The following is a 20256-nucleotide window of genomic DNA, read 5'->3' on the forward strand; positions in this document are numbered from 1 at the left end:
GGCATTTCGCTTCTCTCTTTCCATAAGATCTTCCTAAGCCTTTGGTAGCGCCCCTGGCAGAAACTTCTCCGGCGTCGTTCAAGTGAAAAGGATTGCTACGTTTACTCCAAAGCTAATGTAATTGTTCATTGTAAGTGAATGTGTGTGTTTTTTTTTTGTAGACTCATACTGGTATACTAATTAGGTAACTGTACATGGAACAGATTATACTGTATATCCTCAGAAGTTTCGGGACCATAATAACGTCTTTTACGTTTGTGACGTTGTTGAGTAGTTAGTGGAGGCTAATGCATCTGAAAAAAGGTTATTGTGTAGCACTAATTGGTCATCATTCGTTTCCGCAATCTGAATAGTATTGTGTCGAAAGTGTAACTGTTTTCTGTAGGCGCCTCAGATGGGAGAGTGTAGTGGGAAGCAGCCATTTCCTCTTCGACCGTGATGAAGGGTAGAAGGGGGACGAAAGAATCGTCACGATCCATGAAACATTAGAGCCATTGGGTTTGAACTCTGCGCGTTGACCTATTGTGTGATATTGCAAAATAATGTACAACCCCCCCCCTAGTCATTCCCTTACCACACAACTGCTGCTGACGGTATTGGCGTACGTAACTGAGGTCGCTAACACAAGCCTGGCGCTCGACTTGGAGGTAGCAGATGCGAATCTTGGCGGTCGAAGTAATTTTCACTGCCAATAATTGGCGGTGGGATGGAGAGGTGGTGATGAAAGGTTCCTGATCACCAGACGTTCCACTGTGTCCAGATTTAAATTCTCAACTTCTCCACCGTGTCTCATGAAGTAAGTTCAGTTGATGGTAATAATACTGTCGGATCGGGACGTCCTTCAGGTGCTATTCAAGGGGGGTAGGTTATATGGAGAGACAGGGCTGTACTCTCTCCTTTCTCTCATCATCATGGACCACAAACCTGACAACATGCTGTACATACACCACTACATTCACCTACACTCAAGAGATGCACTTAACATGCAAATGATCGATATTGCGAGGAAAGGTGCCATTATGCGTGGAGGAAGAGAACCCTTTCCAATTGGGTGGCTTAACCTATCCTTTGTGGCTCCTAGCCAACAGGCCATACGATTCTTTCTTTCTTTGCTAGTGGAAAAATACGAATAGGATCCGTACAGGCTACCTGCTCGTCAAATGACACTGCACTAACGTACGCTAGCGACCTCGACTGGCGAGCTGAGCATCTTTTATTTGAAAAGTTTGTGGAACAAAGCCTTACTCTACAGAAACATTTTTTGCAGAGGAGAACTATTCTAATAACGAGCCGTCATTAAATGTGAGAGGATAATCGGCGGACAGGCGGCGCCGCTCAAAGTAGGAGTGAAATATGACGGCTATATGAGACTGCGATTGGTCCGACGCGGCCACAATTAAGCGGCCGTGTTTGGTACGGCTCTGGCGATACAGCGGCCTCAATAGCAGCGGCGGGTGTGCTCAGCCCGGCCTGATCCTCCGGTACACACTGGCCCAGCGACCGACACTCCCACGCGCCGCCTGGCGGGCGTGCGCGCAGGGTCGCCTCTCGCCGCTGCGCGCACCGCGGGCGGGTATATCTGCAGGCGCGCGGGGCTGCCGCGGCACTTGCTCTGCCGTCGCCGCTGTCGCCGCTACTGCTGAACGGGACATCTGTCACCATGGGTGAGTACTACACAGGCGCACGCGGCAGCATCTCATGGCTGGTTAAGGGCACTAGACATGTAGCGCTATTTACCAGGCAGGAGTACCTGTGTTAGAAGTAGTTACAATGTTTTAATCACCATCTCGAAAAAATCAAGCTGCTTGGAGTTGATCCTGTTCGCTCTTCACATATTCATCTTTCAGTGTGACACACCTTTACCAACGCTGGATGACATGGCAGAGACCTTGCTTGTACAATTCTGCATTTCAGCTTCTCAGAAAACTTTTCACCTCGAAAATCACATCATCATTCCGAAAATGTTTGCCCCGCCTCGGCTTCTTCATCCGAAAAAAAAGTGTGTAAAATCTTATGGGACTTATCTGCTAAGGTCATCAGTCCCTAAGCTTACACACTACTTAACCTAAATTATCCTAAGGACAAACACACACACCCATGCCCGAGGGAGGACTCGAACCTCCGCCGGCACCAGCCGCACAGTCCATGACTGCAGCGCCTAAGACCGCTCGGCTAATCCCGCGCGGCTCTTCATCCTAGAAACAGAAATATGTAACGGGCGTCACGTGATGAGAATAAGGAGGGCGTGGGGGAGGGGTGGGATGCAAAATCTGATAACTCAAGAAAGTATGATGTGTCACTGTCCTGTGGAGAATGTACTGGAGTGTTTCAGTGGAGCGGAACATATCCTTCGACAGCTTCTCGCGACATTTTATCTTGATAGCCTGCCATCAGGTCGTCAAGAGAGCTTGATATTATGCTTCTGTGATGGTTTGTCTCTTACGAACATAACCTGTTACCACATTGTGGAAGTACCGAAAAACAGCTTCAGCTCGCCTGATGAGTATTGTGTCTGCTCTTTTTTCGAAGGTGATGTATCCCCGTCTGTGCACTGCTTGCCTTATTCCTATGCCGCAGGGTCATAGCAATACACCTAACCTAGCTTAGGCTACAGAGGTCATCTAGACAGATCTGACATAGTTGCAACAATTTCTCTGCTACACCGATTCGGTGCTCTTTGAATGGATGTAGGCAGTCATGAAACACAGCGTGCGGCGACATTTGCTATTCAGCGTACCGTGCAAGATGTTAAAAATTGATCCATGACTGATTTTCTTTTTCTGTCACTGTCGCCTCTACTGTGATAAGATCATCTTGCAATACCAAAGCCTGTACTTCTATTGCTATTCCAAATTGTTCGCAGAAAGGTGGTACATCACTTCGGGTTTAGTTATTCAGACTTGTCATCCATTTAATGTCATCCATTATCAAAAGAAGGATTAATTGCGTATCATTACTTTTCAAGATGATAATGAAAACGTTGTGACTATCCCTCATACAAGCTAACCTGCGCACGTTTGTGATGCACTCACACGCTACGGTACACCCAACAAATTTTCGATTACAATTCTGATCGTGAGTGCAATTGAGAAAAGACATTAACTGTAGCAAGCTTGTTGTTCGTTTTTTCTTTCTTTTTTTTTTTAAATTGTGTAAACAGGTTCTTGCTCTGGTCTGGACATGTGCATTTGTAGAAAGCGAAGAATTTCAATTCTTCTTTCATCACGTGGCGGTTTTTACACTTGACATTTCTGGAGACAACTGGCGTACTCTTCTCCTTCCCCTTTTCCTTCTTCCAAAACAAGCTGATAACACTGCAAGCGTTTGCGCCACCTAACCACTTTGTCATATGATTATGTATTGTTATAGTATACAACAACTCAGCTTATACAACAACTCAGCTTGTACCTCAGCATTGTCTTCCTTCAAATGCAGAAAATGAATGATCATGCGGTGCTCCACTTTATCTACGAGCTGCGCTTCTTAGCTTTGGCATCTTTACCAGCGTGCTACGACACTATGCCACGGGGATTTCAATGCGTACCTGAACATCAGTCACGTGTGTACAAACAGACAAAAGTTTTTGATATATTTTATAAATTTTTATTTTAAAGGTCTCAGTAGCAAAGTGTCACAAAGTATTACTAGATACGACCACTTAATGATCATCTTCAGATATGATTAATGAGCAGCCATCAAACGAAAAAAAAGCTTTTGATGAAATAGATCTGAAGATGTTTATTAACTGACCGAAACTAGTAATCATTTATGACAATTTTCAACTGAGACTGTTGAAATAAATATTTTAAAACAATTACGGTATCTTTCATAGCAATATGTCATCCATTATCAAAAGAAGGATTAATTGCGTATCATTACTTTTCAAGATGATAATGAAAACGTTGTGACTATCCCTCATACAAGCTAACCTGCGCACGTTTGTGATGCACTCACACGCTACGGTACACCCAACAAATTTTCGATTACAATTCTGATCGTGAGTGCAATTGAGAAAAGACATTAACTGTAGCAAGCTTGTTGTTCGTTTTTTCTTTTTTTTTTTTTTAAATTGTGTAAACAGGTTCTTGCTCTGGTCTGGACATGTGCCTTTGTAGAAAGCGAAGAATTTCAATTCTTCTTTCATCACGTGGCGGTTTTTACACTTGACATTTCTGGAGACAACTGGCGTACTCTTCTCCTTCCCCTTTTCCTTCTTCCAAAACAAGTTGTCGCTGGCCATCGCTTTCCACTTTTCAATATCAAATGTGTTAAATACAATCATGCCAATTTAATTAAAAGGTGACGTGCACAGCTGTATAAAATGTGTACTTTTCCGCTTTAGATGCACTCTTGTACTCACGTCGAAATCTCTTTATCTTTGTGTCAAAAAAGTGCTAGTAGTTAGCAAATCGATGAAATCGTATTCTTTCCCTCACAGCGAAAACGAAAATTCCAGTTCTGATTATATACATCTTCTGTTTATTACATTTTTCATTCCTCCTCCCGTCATTTACAGGATATTGATTATTTGAAGAATTTCATATTTTCAAGCAATGTTTTACTATTGGTTCTCCATGAGCTCTACCAAACAATTGCTTGCCATGAAGTTTCTTGAGCACTCTTCCCCGTCAGCTCTTCCTCTAATAAATTCTACTTATCAAAAATATGACCGGCAATATTAGCGGCAAAACAAAACAACTGAGAAATTTAGTGACTAATCCAATCTTGTATTTTACAGACTTTTCGGTATTTCCAATATGTTACTTTTTACAAATATTCTTTGGTAAATTATAATTATGAAATTTGCTTTATAATGTCCTCCTACAATTTTAGTGTGATGTTAATTTGATTTCTATTTACGTCAGGGAAGAATGTGTCCATACAGTTTACGAAGTTTTATGTAGCTAAGACTTTGGCCAATAAGGTCGCCGGATCTCTGGCCAATTGAGAACTTTTGGAGCATTATTGGCAGGTCCCGCCAACCATCGCGGGGATTTTGACCAACTAATACGCCAATTGGACAGAATTTGGCATTGTATCCCTCAGGAGGATATCCAACAACTGTGTCAATCAATGCGAAGCCGAATAACTCTTTGCATAAGAGTGAGAGGAGGAACAACTGATACTGACTTGCTCTACTTCTGTAGCTCTTTCCTTTGAATAAATCATCCTGTTTTTCTGAAACTGTAATCTTTTTTCTCTTTACAAATACATCGCATCTACCGATTTCCTTCCTTCGTGATGCGACGTTTTTTAAAAATTAATCTAATTAGACGCTGCGCTTGAAATGAAAAATTGGAATGAAACTAAAAGTACTACCACGTTATTACCCCTGCCAAACTTAAATTTTTAATTATTTTTATTTTTGCTGGGGAGAAAATTTTTTGTGTCATAATGTTACGACACAAGATGCAGAATGCACTTTAATGTTGGATCGTGAAACTTGGATCTTCAAAATACGCATTTTTATTCAGTGCACGACGAGAAAAAATAGTTCACAACAAAATGTTGACCCAAAGAAAGATATAGTCGCGGCTGCTTTTCTTTGTAGTTCGGAGAAAGTCTCGCTCTTGTATGTCAAGATAATACTGTAGGAAAGTCTTGGTGTTGATACCTCTCCTTTACTGGAGTAGAATTTTGCAGTTCATTCGTCTCTAATTGCAATTTTAGAGGAACAACTGATGATGTGGTGATATTATTTAATTTTTCTTAAACTCAAAGGAGGTGCAGTAACCTTCCCTCAAAACTCTGGTGACGTTGCATTTTTCGTTTTTTTTTTTTTTTATATACAAGATTTGAGTCAAGAGGTGTTGTAGCGATGAAATTCGAAAAATACGATGTTTCCAGGAGGAATTAGTCTACGAATATACTAATATTGCCACACACTGCAATGATCAGTAGGCAGTTTCCTTCTAACGACAAGTTATTCCAGCGACATAAAATTACAGAGAAAGACCAGATCCGCTAGATCCGGTTAGCCACACCTCCCCTAGCGTTACGTAAATAGGGTGATTTCCTGTCGCATTGTAAATGTAATGTCAAGAAACATGCCTGTTGTAAGCAGTGTAGCAAACTTTGGTAAGGCATATCAGCGAAAAAAAGCCTTCGAGTTGGTACCGACTGACACAGGAGCGTCGTACAAAACCATGATCTACGTAACACGGCAAAGTTGACTGGTGAGTACTGCTGGAAATCGAAGGGATTAAAGTAATGTGAACGGGTGGGCCATATCACAGGTCCCTGTATTAGGTACTATCGCATCTATGTTACCAAAAGACTAACACGGGGCACGGTGCACGGATCCAGCTGCAAGTTGTCTTTCTTATTTTTTTGATATTGTGTCATATTCCGTACGCTAAGAGGTATAATTTTACGTTAAACGTTTAACACAATAAGTGAAGTATTAAACTTAGAAAAACTAGCCTGGAAAGCTCGTTAGGATTCTGCACAGTAGGTTTTGCTGAGAAATAACTGTTCATAAAAAATTCAGTACGTTGCGCCTTTTCCGAGTTAATTAACTTCTAACCTAATCAATGAGGCCGTTGCTCGCGCAAATCCAACTGTCCTGCAAGACAGAATTAGTGCCGGTTATTCTCATATGTAGACGATAACGCACAAGACTACTCCGCTTTTGGCTCGATTTCGATCCTTATTACCATCCAATGTCCAGCTTCTGTATCGCTCTCTTGTTCGGTTTCAGGAAACCAATTGAAGAACATGTTTGGTGGCACCGTGTCTGGTGGGCCACTTGAATTTGCCTGCGCAACGACCAGATTGGCCAATTTCAATGCTAATTAAATCGGAAACAGCGCAATATATTAAATTTTTCCTTAACGATTATTTCTCAGCATAACCTGCCGTGCAAAACCTTTACAAACATTTCAATGTGTTTCTGACTATCCTGCACGTGTCTGGAGGCAGTATGATTCATGACGAGCAAATTACCCATACTATACTCATCGAATAATTGACAATGACAGCACTTCGCGACTTCCAAGAAACTTTCCACATAATTTCATACCTTCTTGAAGCTTCTTTTCGCTGAACTCTGGTCATAAAATGATGATAGAAAAAAATGTTTATCGCATACTACATTTTTGCTATTCATGCCAAAACAATTTCAGCAGCTGGCATACTTCTTTACTGCCATCTCTGTTCACAACACATGTTGCATACAGTAGCCTTTTATACCACTGAATGTACTTACATAATTATATTTCAGGAGATATGCCGTCATACATACTGAGATGCGTGCAAAACTAGCCTTTCTTAAATTGGAGACCAAATTACGCAGACTGTACTCATACAATGTTTGATAATGAGAGTATAATGGGTGAATAATTCGAAACTAATAAAAACGACATAATTAGGTTTTTGCACCTTTAATCGTAAGGATTTGACATTCTTAATTTCAAATATTTAACACATGAACTCATTTGTATAGTAATCAAATGTTTTGAAGGTATTTTATTCAGGGGATATCCATTACTTAAAGAATCGGGTGGGGCTACTGCTGAGGTTTAGAAAATGAGATGATCTTCTGTCAATCGTAAGCAACATCTGTTGTCTTTCTATAAGAGTAACGTTCGCCAATAGCGTGGGTGATATGTCGCGCAAACAGAATTAGTTAACTATTGCTGCTCACACATTGATACTACTTCTATGCTTATGTTCAAATGGCTCTGAGCACTATGGGACTTAACATCTGAGGTCATCAGTCCCCTAGAACTTAGAACTACTTAAAACTAACTAATCTAAGGACTTCACTCACAGCTATGCCCGAGGCAGGATTCGAACCTGCGATCGTAGCGGTCGCGTGGTTCCGGATTGAAGCGCCTAGAACCGCTCGGCCACAGCGGCCGGCGATTCTTATGTCTTGCTTTATGATCGGTTGGAGAGTTGCTCCTGGACAGAAGCAACTCTCCGACTACTGCGAGAATTAATTATCCCACTCTGTGTAAATCACACTCGACCCTTAAATGAAGTGCAAAATGTAAGCTACGGATCTTCAGAGATTCTTATACTCCATTGGCGGAACTAGTCGTCTTGTTGCCTGACAGGTTACACATTCTGATGACGATAAGGATAAAGTAACTGATCGTGCATCATTGACATTGTATCTTGCAGCATTTCCAATTCCTCGTACTCTTTTCTTAAGGCTGTCTGGTCGCATCATTCGCTTCCCCATATCTGAGAAACTGTTCGAGGTCTACTGCGATCCCTTGTCCTCCCACCCCCGGCAAGTCACTGGACCATGAGATGCGCCGTGGAGGTCGACATTGGCATACACGACACGTACTGTTAATTAAAACCGTTGGTTAAACCACAGTGTAATAGTATGTCTGCCACTTCTTGTGTAAAATAATAGGGTTCTGTTTCACTAACTAGGCTACGTTATTCACACTCCAAAAAAATCACTAATCTTACTACGATGCCAGAAAGTGTCAGTTATTCTAGCTACTACGTGGCTACTCGTGTGGTACAGGTCGTTGAATCCTTCTGTCACACAACCTTCGCAAATGTAAGAAACCATAACCTCTTTTGTAGTCTGATACAAGTTAGGATACAGGATAGCAGAAATAAGACGGAAAAATACACTGAAGAACCAAAGAAACTGGTACATCTGACTAATATCGTGTAGGGCCCCCGCGAGCACGCAGAAGTGCCGCAACACGACGTAGCATGGACTCGACAAATGTCTGAAGTAGTGGTGAAGGGAAATGACACCATGAATCCTGCGGGGCTACTATTAATCCGTAAGAGTATGAGGAGTGGAGATCTCTTCTGAACAGTACGTTACAAGGCATCCCACAAATGGTTCAAATGGCTCTGAGCACTATGGGACTCAACATCTTAGGTCATAAGTCCCCTAGAACTTAGAACTACTTAAACCTAACTAACCTAAGGACATCACACACACCCATGCCCGAGGCAGGATTCGAACCTGCGACCGTAGCAGTCCCGCGGTTCCGGACTGCAGCGCCAGAACCGCACGGCCACCGCGGCCGGCAAGGCATCCCACATACGCTCAATAATGTTCATTTCTGAGATGTTTGGTGGCCAGAGGAAGTGTTTAAAGCCAGAAGAGTGTTCCTAGAGCCATTCTGTAGCAGTTCTAGACGTGTGGGGTGTCGCATTGTCCTGCCGGGATTGTCGGAATGCACTATGGATATGAATGGATACAGATGATCAAACAGGATGCATACATGCGTGTCACCTGTCAGAGTCGTACCTAGACGTATCAGGGGTCGCATGTCACTCCAGCTGCACACGTTTCGCACCATTACAGAGCCTCCACCAGCTTGAACAGTCTCCTGATGATACGCAGGGTCCATGGACTCATGAGGTTGTGTCCATACCCGAACTCGTCCATCCGCTCGAAACATTTTGAAACGAGACCAGGCAACATGTTTTCAGTTATCAATAGCCCGAAATCGGTGTTGACGGGCCCAGGTGAAGTGTAAAGCTTTGTGTCGTGCAGTCACCAATGGTATACCAGCGGGCTTTCAGCTCCGAAATCCCATCTGGATGATGTTTCGCTGAATGTTTCCCACGCTGACACTTATTGATGGCGCACCATTGAAATCTGCTGCAGTTTGGGGAAGGGTTGCATTTCTGTCACGTTGAACGGTTCTCTTCGGTCGTCGTTGGTCCCGTTCTTGCAGGATCTTTTTCCGGCTGCAGCGATGTCAGAGATCTAATGTTTTACCGGATTCCTGATATGCACGGCATACTCGTCAAATGGTCGTATGGGAAAATGCCCACTTCATCGCTACCTCGCAGATGCTGTGTCCCATCGCTCGTGCGCCGACTATAACACGACGTTCAAACTCACTTAAATATTGATAACCTACCATTGTAGCAGCAGTAACCGATCGAACAACTGCGCCAGACACTTGCTTTATATAGGCGTTGCGGTCCAGCGCCCTATTCTGCCCGTTCGCAAATCTCTGTACTTGAATACCAGCACTATACCAGTATATTTTGCGCTTCTGTGTATATGCAGAGTAACATGACCAGTATGACTTCTGCAGTTTTTCTCGGTAGCCGTTTATGCAATGTACAATTTCCAATGGAAGATTTAAGCAATGCGCATCTGTTCTTGAGTCCCTTAAGCTGTCACTACTTTATTCATACGACCTTCAAAGTAAAAAGCAACAGCAAAAAGAGAGGAACAGGAATCAGAATAATAAATCTTTCAAATCGAGATCGCCTAATATACTAATGACGGTCAAAAGTACGTTAATAGCAAAGGATCATGCGGTTTGTACTTTCGATCAGTCAAAGTTACCTTCGTCTCTTTAAAACCGATACGTTTCTTAGTGCTACACGTTGTAAGAAACGGTAGACATTTTTCTGTGGAAAAATAAACAAAAGGGTGTCAAGAAAAAAATACTAAACCAGTGACAACGTTTAGCAAAATAAATCTAGTCACATGTATTATCTAAAATTGAAGGAGTAAGAAGGATGGTTACAGTTCGACGACCGTCGACACTATGGCCTTTACAGATGGAACACAAGCTCGGATTGCGGAAGGATGGGGAGGGAAACCGGCCGTGGCATTTTAAGGGAATCATCCCAGCATTTGCCTGGCGTGAAATCGCGGAAAATGTAAATCTGGATGGCCCGACGGAGATTTAAACCGTCGTCCTACCGAATGTGAGTCCAGTGTAGTAACCTCGGAGCTCCCATACTCTGGTGTCCAAGATTGAGTAACATCATTATTTATAAACATATGATAACAATAAGAGAAGGGAGAATTATAGTTCTTTTCGTAGCTCAATCTGTTTTGACACAATATATTCTTCCCAAATACAGTGAGAACTTTTGTTGCATTCCGTTACTTTTATAATAAAACATTGTCATAATTACCATCATCGCCCGATAGCTTTTCCGCACAACATTATTTTTACATAATGGCACGATCAAAAGTACCTTCTGCCGCATTCTGCTGTAATTTGAGAAAAATTCATCGACGTAAATGAATGTTGGTCTCATTGTAATTGACAGCTCATGGATGTACAAGAATACTGTAACGACCAAAATATCTACTGCTGCCTCGGGTGTTCCTGCCACAGAATACACCAAAAATTACTACCGGTAAGTAGAGGTAAATAGAGACTGGAGCAGTACGCTAGTCAAACTTAGTGAGTTCCCCGCAGACACTCCATCGTACTTCGTAACCATTAAATTAACACTGCTTTAAGTGTTGTCTCACACAGATTTTCCATTAAATGCTGTTGCATATGATATTGACGGTCTTTTCCGATGCAGTCGTCACCTGCAAGACAAACCGCAACCGTCCACTGTTTACCCCAGCGGATGATCGTTATCGACACCGAAGAGGCGCTGCCGAGAACAACAGATGTTTCACCTTACGACTGGAGGCGTGCTGCCGAGCCAATTACAGAGGAAATCGGGTTGCCGTCTCCGTTTGCCAGTACATAAATAATACGAAAAAACTAGTATTAATAAATGTCCCCTTCTTAAAATAATAAATAAAAGGTATGTTAATATTACGATTGACCCTATGTATATAAAATCATTGTACTTCATTTATTGGATAGTAGTTCCAAGACGTGAAAGAGAACGAAGATCTCATTGACGGCAATAGTAATTAACTTGCAAAACAAGAACTGACATCTTTCTAAGCTTGACAGTGGACTAGAACAGAGGAAAAACGAATCGAACAATGATCTCTCCAGTAACTCATGAGTCTTGTGCGTCTGTAAACTTTGTGTCTTCCCGTTTCAGCTGTAATTCTCTGCCCTATGTGATATGAGGTTTCTCATAGACAATGTATGTACATTGGTAACAAACAAAGAATCGTTTCGCTTCCTACCTCACAAATCAGCAGTATCAGTTCCTACAAAGGTCCAGCATAAAATCGCCAACAAAAACTTCATATCCGAAGCACATGATAGAACCACCAAACGAGCCGGTCCAATGGATAAAAGCCCAGGCTCGCATTTTTGAGGACGTTGATGGTTTAGAGCGCCCAAAAAGATTGTAAGAGTTCACATTCGACATAGCAAGTTTCAAATCCACGCCCGGCGGGTCAGATTTTAGTGTTCTATGGTTTCCCTAAATGGATGAAGGCGAATACCATGATGGTATGTCACGGTCAGTTTTCTTGCCCAAACTTGTAGGAAAATTCGAGCTTATTATTAATTTCTGATGACTCCGTCGTCGATGAGACGTTAAATTGTAATCTTCCGTCCTACGATTGTACCGCATAAAAATGGAATGAAGGGCATTTATGCGATACGATACATAGCTAATGAAAACGTAGATGAATGAGGCTGGCCCGTGAGTGAAGAAAAAGTCCTTCTGGTACAAAATTGAAGTGTTTTGTTGCAACTACCTCATACTGGACACAACTTTATCACTTCGGAAATTGCACTCATTCAGTCTCTTGAAGTCGATTTGGTACAGTGAGGATACTTCTCCCTCTCCCTTTTTCTCTTTCAGATTGTTTCCAGTTACGAGTAGTCTGCACATCATGAGCAGTTCGACTTGAGCTATTCGAATTTAGAATTATTTTCCATTAGAGCCGGACTATACATTTTTTATTCTAAAATTCTTGCTTATACTTCTACAGCTACGTGTGCAGCCCCCAAGCTACTTCACGGTGTGCGTTGTGTACGTCACTTCCCCCTTTTCCTGTCAGAGTCGCGAACGCTTAGCAGGTTCAATATCGTCGCTTACTTCTATTTAGTATGGGCTCCATGTACTTGAGCAATACTCTGGGAGAGGTCCCATGAGTATTCAACAATCAATTTCCTTTGAAGAATACAAAATCCTACCATTGATCCGAAGTCTACTATCAGTTTTACTTACAACTGTGCTTATGTGACCCCTACAAATTGTTCCATCCAGTATTTGTAGGGGTTGGCCAATTGTAATTGTGATTCACTGGTATTGTAGTCAAAAGAAACGAGGCGTTTTTAATTTCATGGATGGCAGAATTTTATTTTTCTCAACATTTAATGCAAGTTACCAACTTTGCACCACTCTGAAATATCATCAAGATATGAAGGAATATTTGCGCGACTTTTTTCACACTTTACTTCGGTCTAGATTATTGTATCCTCTACCAAATATCTGAGGTTACTGTTTAATGTTCAAGGTCATTAATATTACCATGAAGCACAACACTCCCAAGACATTTCGCTAGAGCACGCCTGAAGTTATTTTTACATTTGTCGATAACTCCCCATCCGAGATAATATGATTCGTCTTCCCTATCAGGATATCCTCAACCCATTCACAAGTGTCATTCGATACCCAATATGACAGTGATTTCGTTAGCAAGCGCTGATATGGTACTCATGAGGCGTGAGTGAACCACATCAAGCCAGAAGCGAGACATCAACCAAATTTGAGAGTTCAAGCCAGTGGTCGTGCATTAAAATATATGAAGGTGATGTCACTTGATGGAAAGGATGTGACCAGTAGTTATGGAACAAAAATGAGATTCCTCTTGTTGACTATTTAACAAGAGCCCTTGGTTTTTTCTTTTCTAAAAAAAACTTTCTACAAAACTACGGGTTTGTAGTCGAGTTGTCGGTACAAAACTACGCGATTTCTAGTCGAGCTGAAGTTACATTCTTTTCAGCATACTTGACGCCCCATGATGGTCCCATATGGCGACGTCCAAAGTATTTCATGGCTGAAAAGCCTTTTGAGTCGAATCAAGAAGTAATCCATCGCAGACAGGCCTTTCTGAAAGGCGCTACTCACTATAAGAACATTGCGCAAAGCACCTGGGCTTAAAAGGGACTACGCAGAAAATGTGGTGCCACCGCCAGACACCACACTTGCTAGGTGGTAGCCTTTAAATCGGCCGCGGTCCATTAGTATACGTCGGACCCGCGTGTCGCCACTATCAGTGATTGCAGACCGAGCGCCGCCACACGGCAGGTCTAGAGAGACTGACTAGCACTCGCCCCAGTTGTACAGCTGACTTAGCCAGAGATTGATCACTGACAACTACGCTCTCATTTGCCGAGACGATAGTTAGCATAGCCTTCAGCTACGTCATTTGCTACGACCCAGCAAGGCGCCATAGCATTTGATATTGAGATTATAACATGCACCGTCAAGAGCGATGTACACCAATTGTGGATTAAAGTTAAGTATTATATCAACTACGTATTTTATTTGCTACTATTAATTCCCTTAACTGTTCCAGACCTCACGCCAGTCAGCGTGTTCAAAATGGTTCAAATGGCTCTGAGCACTATGGGACTCAACTTCTGAGGTCATTAGTCCCCTAGAACTTAGAACTAGTTAAACCTAACTAACCTAAGGACATCACAAACATCGATGCCCGAGGCAGGTTTCGAACCTGCGACCGTAGCGGTCTTGCGGTTCCAGACTGCAGCGCCTTTAACCGCACGGCCACTTCGGCCGGCAGTCAGCGTGTAATTAAACGCGTGCATTTCGGCCTCCTCTAGCAACACAGTGTAGGCTCTTCAGCCAACACTTCAGAAAATATACGTGAATTTTTATCTACAAAATCTTTTCAGTGCCAGATCGAGAACTTTTCAACCCTGTCCTTATACGTTTTATGTTGACCGAATTTTATTCCTTTCTGAATATTCCTTCGTGGTGTGGAAGTTTCACAAACCGAGCAACGGTTTACAACTTCTGTATACTATCGTCGCCATACCGCTCACGCTAAGCAAAACGGGTCCTGGAAGGCAGCGGGGGGGGGGGGGGGGGGGGGGGGGGCTTTCACGAAGAGTGGAGGCTTCTAGAGCGGCGAGGGACACGTGTCTGTTTGCTTATCCCCCGCCCTTTGCCATTCCGCCTTTGCACTCTCCGCTTCTCGACTCGTGACGGGATAAGACGAACGAATCCGCAATGGCAGTACCAGAACAGAACCACTTACAGGTCTCCGCTAAGCCTTTGCTGACTGCTCTTCCAAAGTTGCTTTGCCGGAGACACTCTGCCTGTCTTGCAGCGTATTACGTTGAAATCTCGGTACACATAGAATTTATTTACACGAATGCCTGGAGCACTGGAGAAATCCTCGAGAAAAATGAGACTATCGTAGTTCCTCTTATTTTGTATTTTTCTAGTTTACAGAAGCGTGTTGCAAGGATTATGTGTAATGCTAGTTCTGACATATTCTGCACAGGCGTCTTCAAAAAATTTATAATTTTGACAACAACTTAACGAGAAAAATATTTACTTCAGTTCATTAGCTGCGACCAGCAGAAATTTTTTGAAAGAGGTCAATGCCCTAACATTAAATCTACGTCTACATCATTGCTCTGCAGTTCAGTTAATTGCCTGGCAGAGAGTTCATCGAACCATCTTGAGACTAGTTCTCTACTGTTCGACACTCGAGCAGCGCGTAGGAAAAACGAAAAGTTAAGTTGTTCAGTGCTAAGTTCATTGTAGGTGGGCGAGGTCTGATTTCTCTTGTTTTATTATGATAATCATTGTAGACGCCAACAAAATATTTTCATATTCTGCGGAGAAAGTTGGTGATTGAAATTTATGAAAAGACCCTGCCGCATTGAAAGTGCCTTTGTCTTATTGAGTGTCACCCAAATTCTTGTGTCATATCCGACGCCTCCGGTCCCCTATTTCGCAGAAATATAAAACGGGCCCACAGCAGTACTCCAGAAGAAAGCGGACAAGGGTGGTGTAAGCAGTCTCTTCAGTAGACTCTGTGTGTTCTGTCAATAAATAGCGATCTTTGTTTAATACCGAAATGGCTCGTACAATTATGCACATGTATTCAGGTATCTACCATAGCATCTTAAAAGCCATGTGGATTACTTGGTGCAATTTAAGAACGAAATGAATAATTTTTTTGTTGGGCTACTAGTGTTCTATTGAAGAGGTTCTTCACAGACACTCTTAAATTTAATGTTTTAGGTTATATTATAATTTAGCATTGCAATACGATCATATATCGTAACGTTAAGCCATTTCATTACATTGCAAGTAAACAAAGTGTAAATTCTTGATTTTTTTCAGTCTCCCAGAGACACCTCTTTGTAGGATCCGTGACATACGACTAATGGAATTTAGGTTAATAAGATGAGAAATTGGACGTTCACCAAATCATTAAAGGCAATTGTAATATGTGGATTCGGAAAAGCATTCATGAGTGAATATACACGATTTACTGGATTACACCAATGAGCCAAAACATTATGATCTCCTGTTAAATAGCCTGTTGTTCCACTTTTCAAACAGGGTACAATAGAGATTCTGCTTGGCATGGATTGTACAAGTTCTTGACTGCGCTCCAGAAAAACGTGGTAATAGATGTCTACGCGCAGATAAAACAGTTCTCGCAAATTACGGGATGGCGGTTACGGGCACGCACCTGGCGCCCGATATGTGTTCCAATGGGTACAAATCGGACACATTTGCTGGCCAAGACATCAGTGTGAATTCACTATAATGCCCCTCAAACCACTGTAGCACGATTCTGACCTTGCAAGACGAATGGTTATCCTGCTGGAAGATGTCATTGCTGTAGGGGGGGACTTCAAGCATACATCAATGCAGGTGGTCGGCAACAATGTTCACGCAGTTCACCGCTGTCATGATACCTTCGATTACCACCACAGATCACATGGAAGCCCAGCTCAGTGTACCCTATAGCGTAATTCTGCCCTCACCGTCCTGCATCTGTGGCGCGGTGCATCTTTCGTGCAGCCATTCACCTGGATGACGGCGTGTAAGGACGCAACCATCCACCTGGTGTAACAAAAAATGCGATTCATTCGGCAGTGGAGACGTTTCTGTTGATCCACGGTGATGCTGTGCCCACTGCAGTCGCAACTGACGATGTCGTTGGGTCAACAAAGGAACATGTAGGGGTCGTGTGATTTGGAGCTCCTTTTTAAACAGTGGTCTTTGAACGGTGGGCTCCGAAACACTTGTGCCTGCACCAGCGTTGTACTCTGTCGTCAGTTCTGCACAAATCGCTGCCTATCCTGACAGGGTACACAGTGAGGGATGAGACGTGCTCGACCAATAGCACGGACCTACCCGTTATTTCACCATCCTTCAACCACTTTCCACAGGTGCTCACGACAGTAGTACGCCAACAGGAGACCAGCTTCGTCGTTTCAGAGATTCTCATTTCCAGGCGCAACGTCACAACAATGTGCCCTTTGTCAAAACCGCTTACATCAGTGGGTTTCCGCATTTGGGCCCATACCATAGCTGTAATGACTGCCCATTGGTGTCTCTTCCGCTTACCTTCTTTCCTTGCTGCGTCACGTGCCCGCAACAGCGTCAGGATGGGTAGTGGTCATAATGTTTTAGCTCATCAATGTACATTAAATTAAATTAAGTATGCTTTTTGTGAGGAGATTCTCAAGAATGAAAAATGTCATAAAAACAAAAATACTTAGTAGCTATTTACACCCAAAGAGAGACATGCTAATGGTCCTTCCACAAATCTTAAATGAATAGCCCCCTTGCATGCGGAATAAGAAAAAATCTGAGACTAATTTTTATTTAAAAATAATACCAAACTTACCACAAACATACAAAATTATGGACACTAAAGTGCATAACATGATTTTTAGACTATTGTAAGTGGTCACCATCAAACAGATAGCAACTTCCTGGCAGATTAAAACTGTGTGCCGGACCGAGACTCGAACTCGTGACCTTTGCCTTCATATCAGCGCACACTCCGCTGCAGAGTGAAAATCTCATTCTGAAATCAATGCCATGCCGTCTTTGGTGTGACGTCATAAGTGAGTGACTGCGTTTGAGATCGCTCTCTAAGTTTTTATATATTTTTAGGTTTCACATACATATTTTAACGCCGGCCGCGGTGGTCTCATGGTTCTAGGCGCTCAGTCTGGAGCCGCGCGACTGCTACGGTCGCAGGTTCGAATCCTGCCTCGGGCATGGATGTGTGTGATGTCCTTAGGTTAGTTAGGTTTAAGTAGTTCTAAGTTCTAGGGGACTGATGACCACAGATGTAAAGTCCCATAGTTCTCAGAGCCAACCATATTTTAACGGTTTTTGTGATAATATTTACTATATAAGTGACTTATTCGTGGTTTCTTCATTCACCTCTGCCTTTCTTGTGTTGTGACCTGATATTTGTGAGTGTTTCGTATCGAGAAACGTAACCTCTTACCTGTGTTTACATTCCGCGCTGACCAGTTGCAGCTGTAGCGGCGCATCGAAAGCTAAGTACTAATTAATTGTTTGTGTATAGTGGTTTATTTAGGAACTTTAGTAGTCTTCAACCGGTGTTTTTTGTGTTTTCTGGTGAAATAATTTCAGAAGAACCTTTTGGGAACTGTTTTCAGCTTCGTTACTGTGTCATTAGACGTTTGATTCTCTTTCTGTATTAGTCTTTTGTTATATTCACATTTGTTGTTTATTAATACTGTTAATAATAGTAGTTACTTCCCTTGTAGAGTAAGTTTGTGATTATTGTAGTCAGGTTTTTAACATCATCTTATTGTAGTAGCGGAACTTAGAAAAAGTAAAATTTTACCATGAGTGAGAAGTGTGGGCTTTGCCGTAGGTTCGTGAATAGTGGATTGCGGTGTGAGACTTGTTCGAAGTATTTTCACTCGGGGGGGAATGCAGTGGGGAAGCCAGTGGGCATTCTGGTGAGATCCTCTCCTGGAACTGCAGGTTATGTAGCAAGAGTAAGTTGATAGAGGAGCAGGAGCGTAAGATCTGTGCCCTTCAGGTGCAGTTGAAAAACGCACAGGAGCAGCTAGACAGGATGAGGAGGGAGAAGGCGGTTGGGGAATGGGAGCTGGCTGTTGGCAAGAGATCTGCTAGGAGAAGAAGATTTTCAGATACTTTTACTATTGGTGTTTACAGTAGATATGACCAACTGTCAGAGTCTAGTGGAGAGGAATCTCTAGTAGCTGTAGATGTAGGAAGAATGCAGCAGACCTCAGCAGTTACGGTGGCTAGGACAGTTGCAAAGTCGAAGAGGAAGAAGGAGGTTCTGCTGTTAGGTAGTTCTCATGGCAGGGGTGTAGGCCAGCAGTTGCAGGAAGTGCTGGGGAGTGAGTACCAGATCACCAGCATTGTGAAGCCTAATGCAGGATTGGCTCAGGTGACTGTTAACATAGGGGGGTTATGTAGGGATTTTACTAACGAGGATCAGGTAGTGATTGTGGGTGGGGCTGGTAATAGTATTGATAGGGATGGGGAGTATGACATAGATGGTGACCTGGAAAAGATAGCCACTCGGACTGGCAACACGAATGTGCATTTCGGGGAACTGTTTCAGCGTCACGATCGGCCTCATCTTAATACAGCCGTTAGGCGTAATAACATGAGACTTTGGGGGTGCGCTTATGACAGAAAGCATGGGTCACATTTCAGTGGTGTCGGTGGAGTCTCTCAGCAGGACAGGTTTCACTAGATATGGCCTGCACCTCAACAGGTATGGGAAGGGGAGGTTGGCAAAGTTTATGGGTGACAGCATATGTGGGGTTGGTGGGATCACTCATGGGAAAATTCCTGCAGTAGTGGGTGTTAGAGCTGCACCTTTTTTAGATTGAAGTCAGCTGATAGGTATTCCTGCTTAAGGGAAGTCTCTCTAACAAAGGAACCACTTTTGACAAAGCTTAGTTATCCGAGTAATGAGGGAATTAGTATATATCATCAAAATATACAAGGTATTAGAGATAAAGTTAGTGAACTGCTTATAGATGTTGACTCTGAAATTATTGGTATATCTGAACACTTCTTAAATAAGGAGATAATTTAGAGGCTTCCTTTACCAGGATACAGGTTGGCTGGCAGCTTTTCGAGGAGCTCTTTGCTGTGTGGGGGAGTAGCCATGTATGTGAAAAATGGCATCCCATTTGAGTCAATTGATGTTTCAAAGTATTGCACTGAAAAAGTGTTTGAATGTTGTGCAGGTGTGGATAAATTTAATGGAGCTAAACTTCTAACTGTTGTTATTTATAGATGCCCAGACTCCGATTTCACAACATTTTTGCTAAAACTAGAGGAGGTTCTTCGTTCACTTTATAGGAAATACAAAAAGTTAGTTATATGTGGTGACTTCAGAATTAATTGTATAAGTGATTGTGCAAGGAAGAGTATGCTGGTAGACCTCCTTAATTCATATAATCTTATGCAAACCGTATTCTTTCCAATGAGAGTGCAAGGGAACAGTAGAACAACCATAGACAAAATTTTTGTTCATTGCTCATTACTAGAAGGGCATTCTGTTAGCAAAAAGGTGAATGGCCTTTCAGATCATGATGCACAAATTTTAAC

The 20256-nt window shown here is 42.5% G+C and overlaps 1 protein-coding gene across 1 annotated transcript in view; it reads left to right on the forward strand.

Annotated features, from left to right (window-relative positions):
* The first annotated feature begins 1622 nt into the window (after positions 1-1622).
* LOC126457220 (uncharacterized) overlaps positions 1623-20256 on the forward strand; it is a 109314-nt gene continuing 90680 nt past the window's right edge. Inside the window, exon 1 of the mRNA XM_050093348.1 lies at positions 1623-1664. Coding sequence (XP_049949305.1) covers positions 1661-1664 — 4 coding nt within the window. The 5' untranslated portion in view covers positions 1623-1660. The remainder of the gene's footprint in view (positions 1665-20256) is intronic.

This window comes from Schistocerca serialis, chromosome 1 (genome assembly GCF_023864345.2).
Source record: "Schistocerca serialis cubense isolate TAMUIC-IGC-003099 chromosome 1, iqSchSeri2.2, whole genome shotgun sequence".
Classification (NCBI taxonomy): Eukaryota; Metazoa; Arthropoda; class Insecta; order Orthoptera; family Acrididae; genus Schistocerca; species Schistocerca serialis.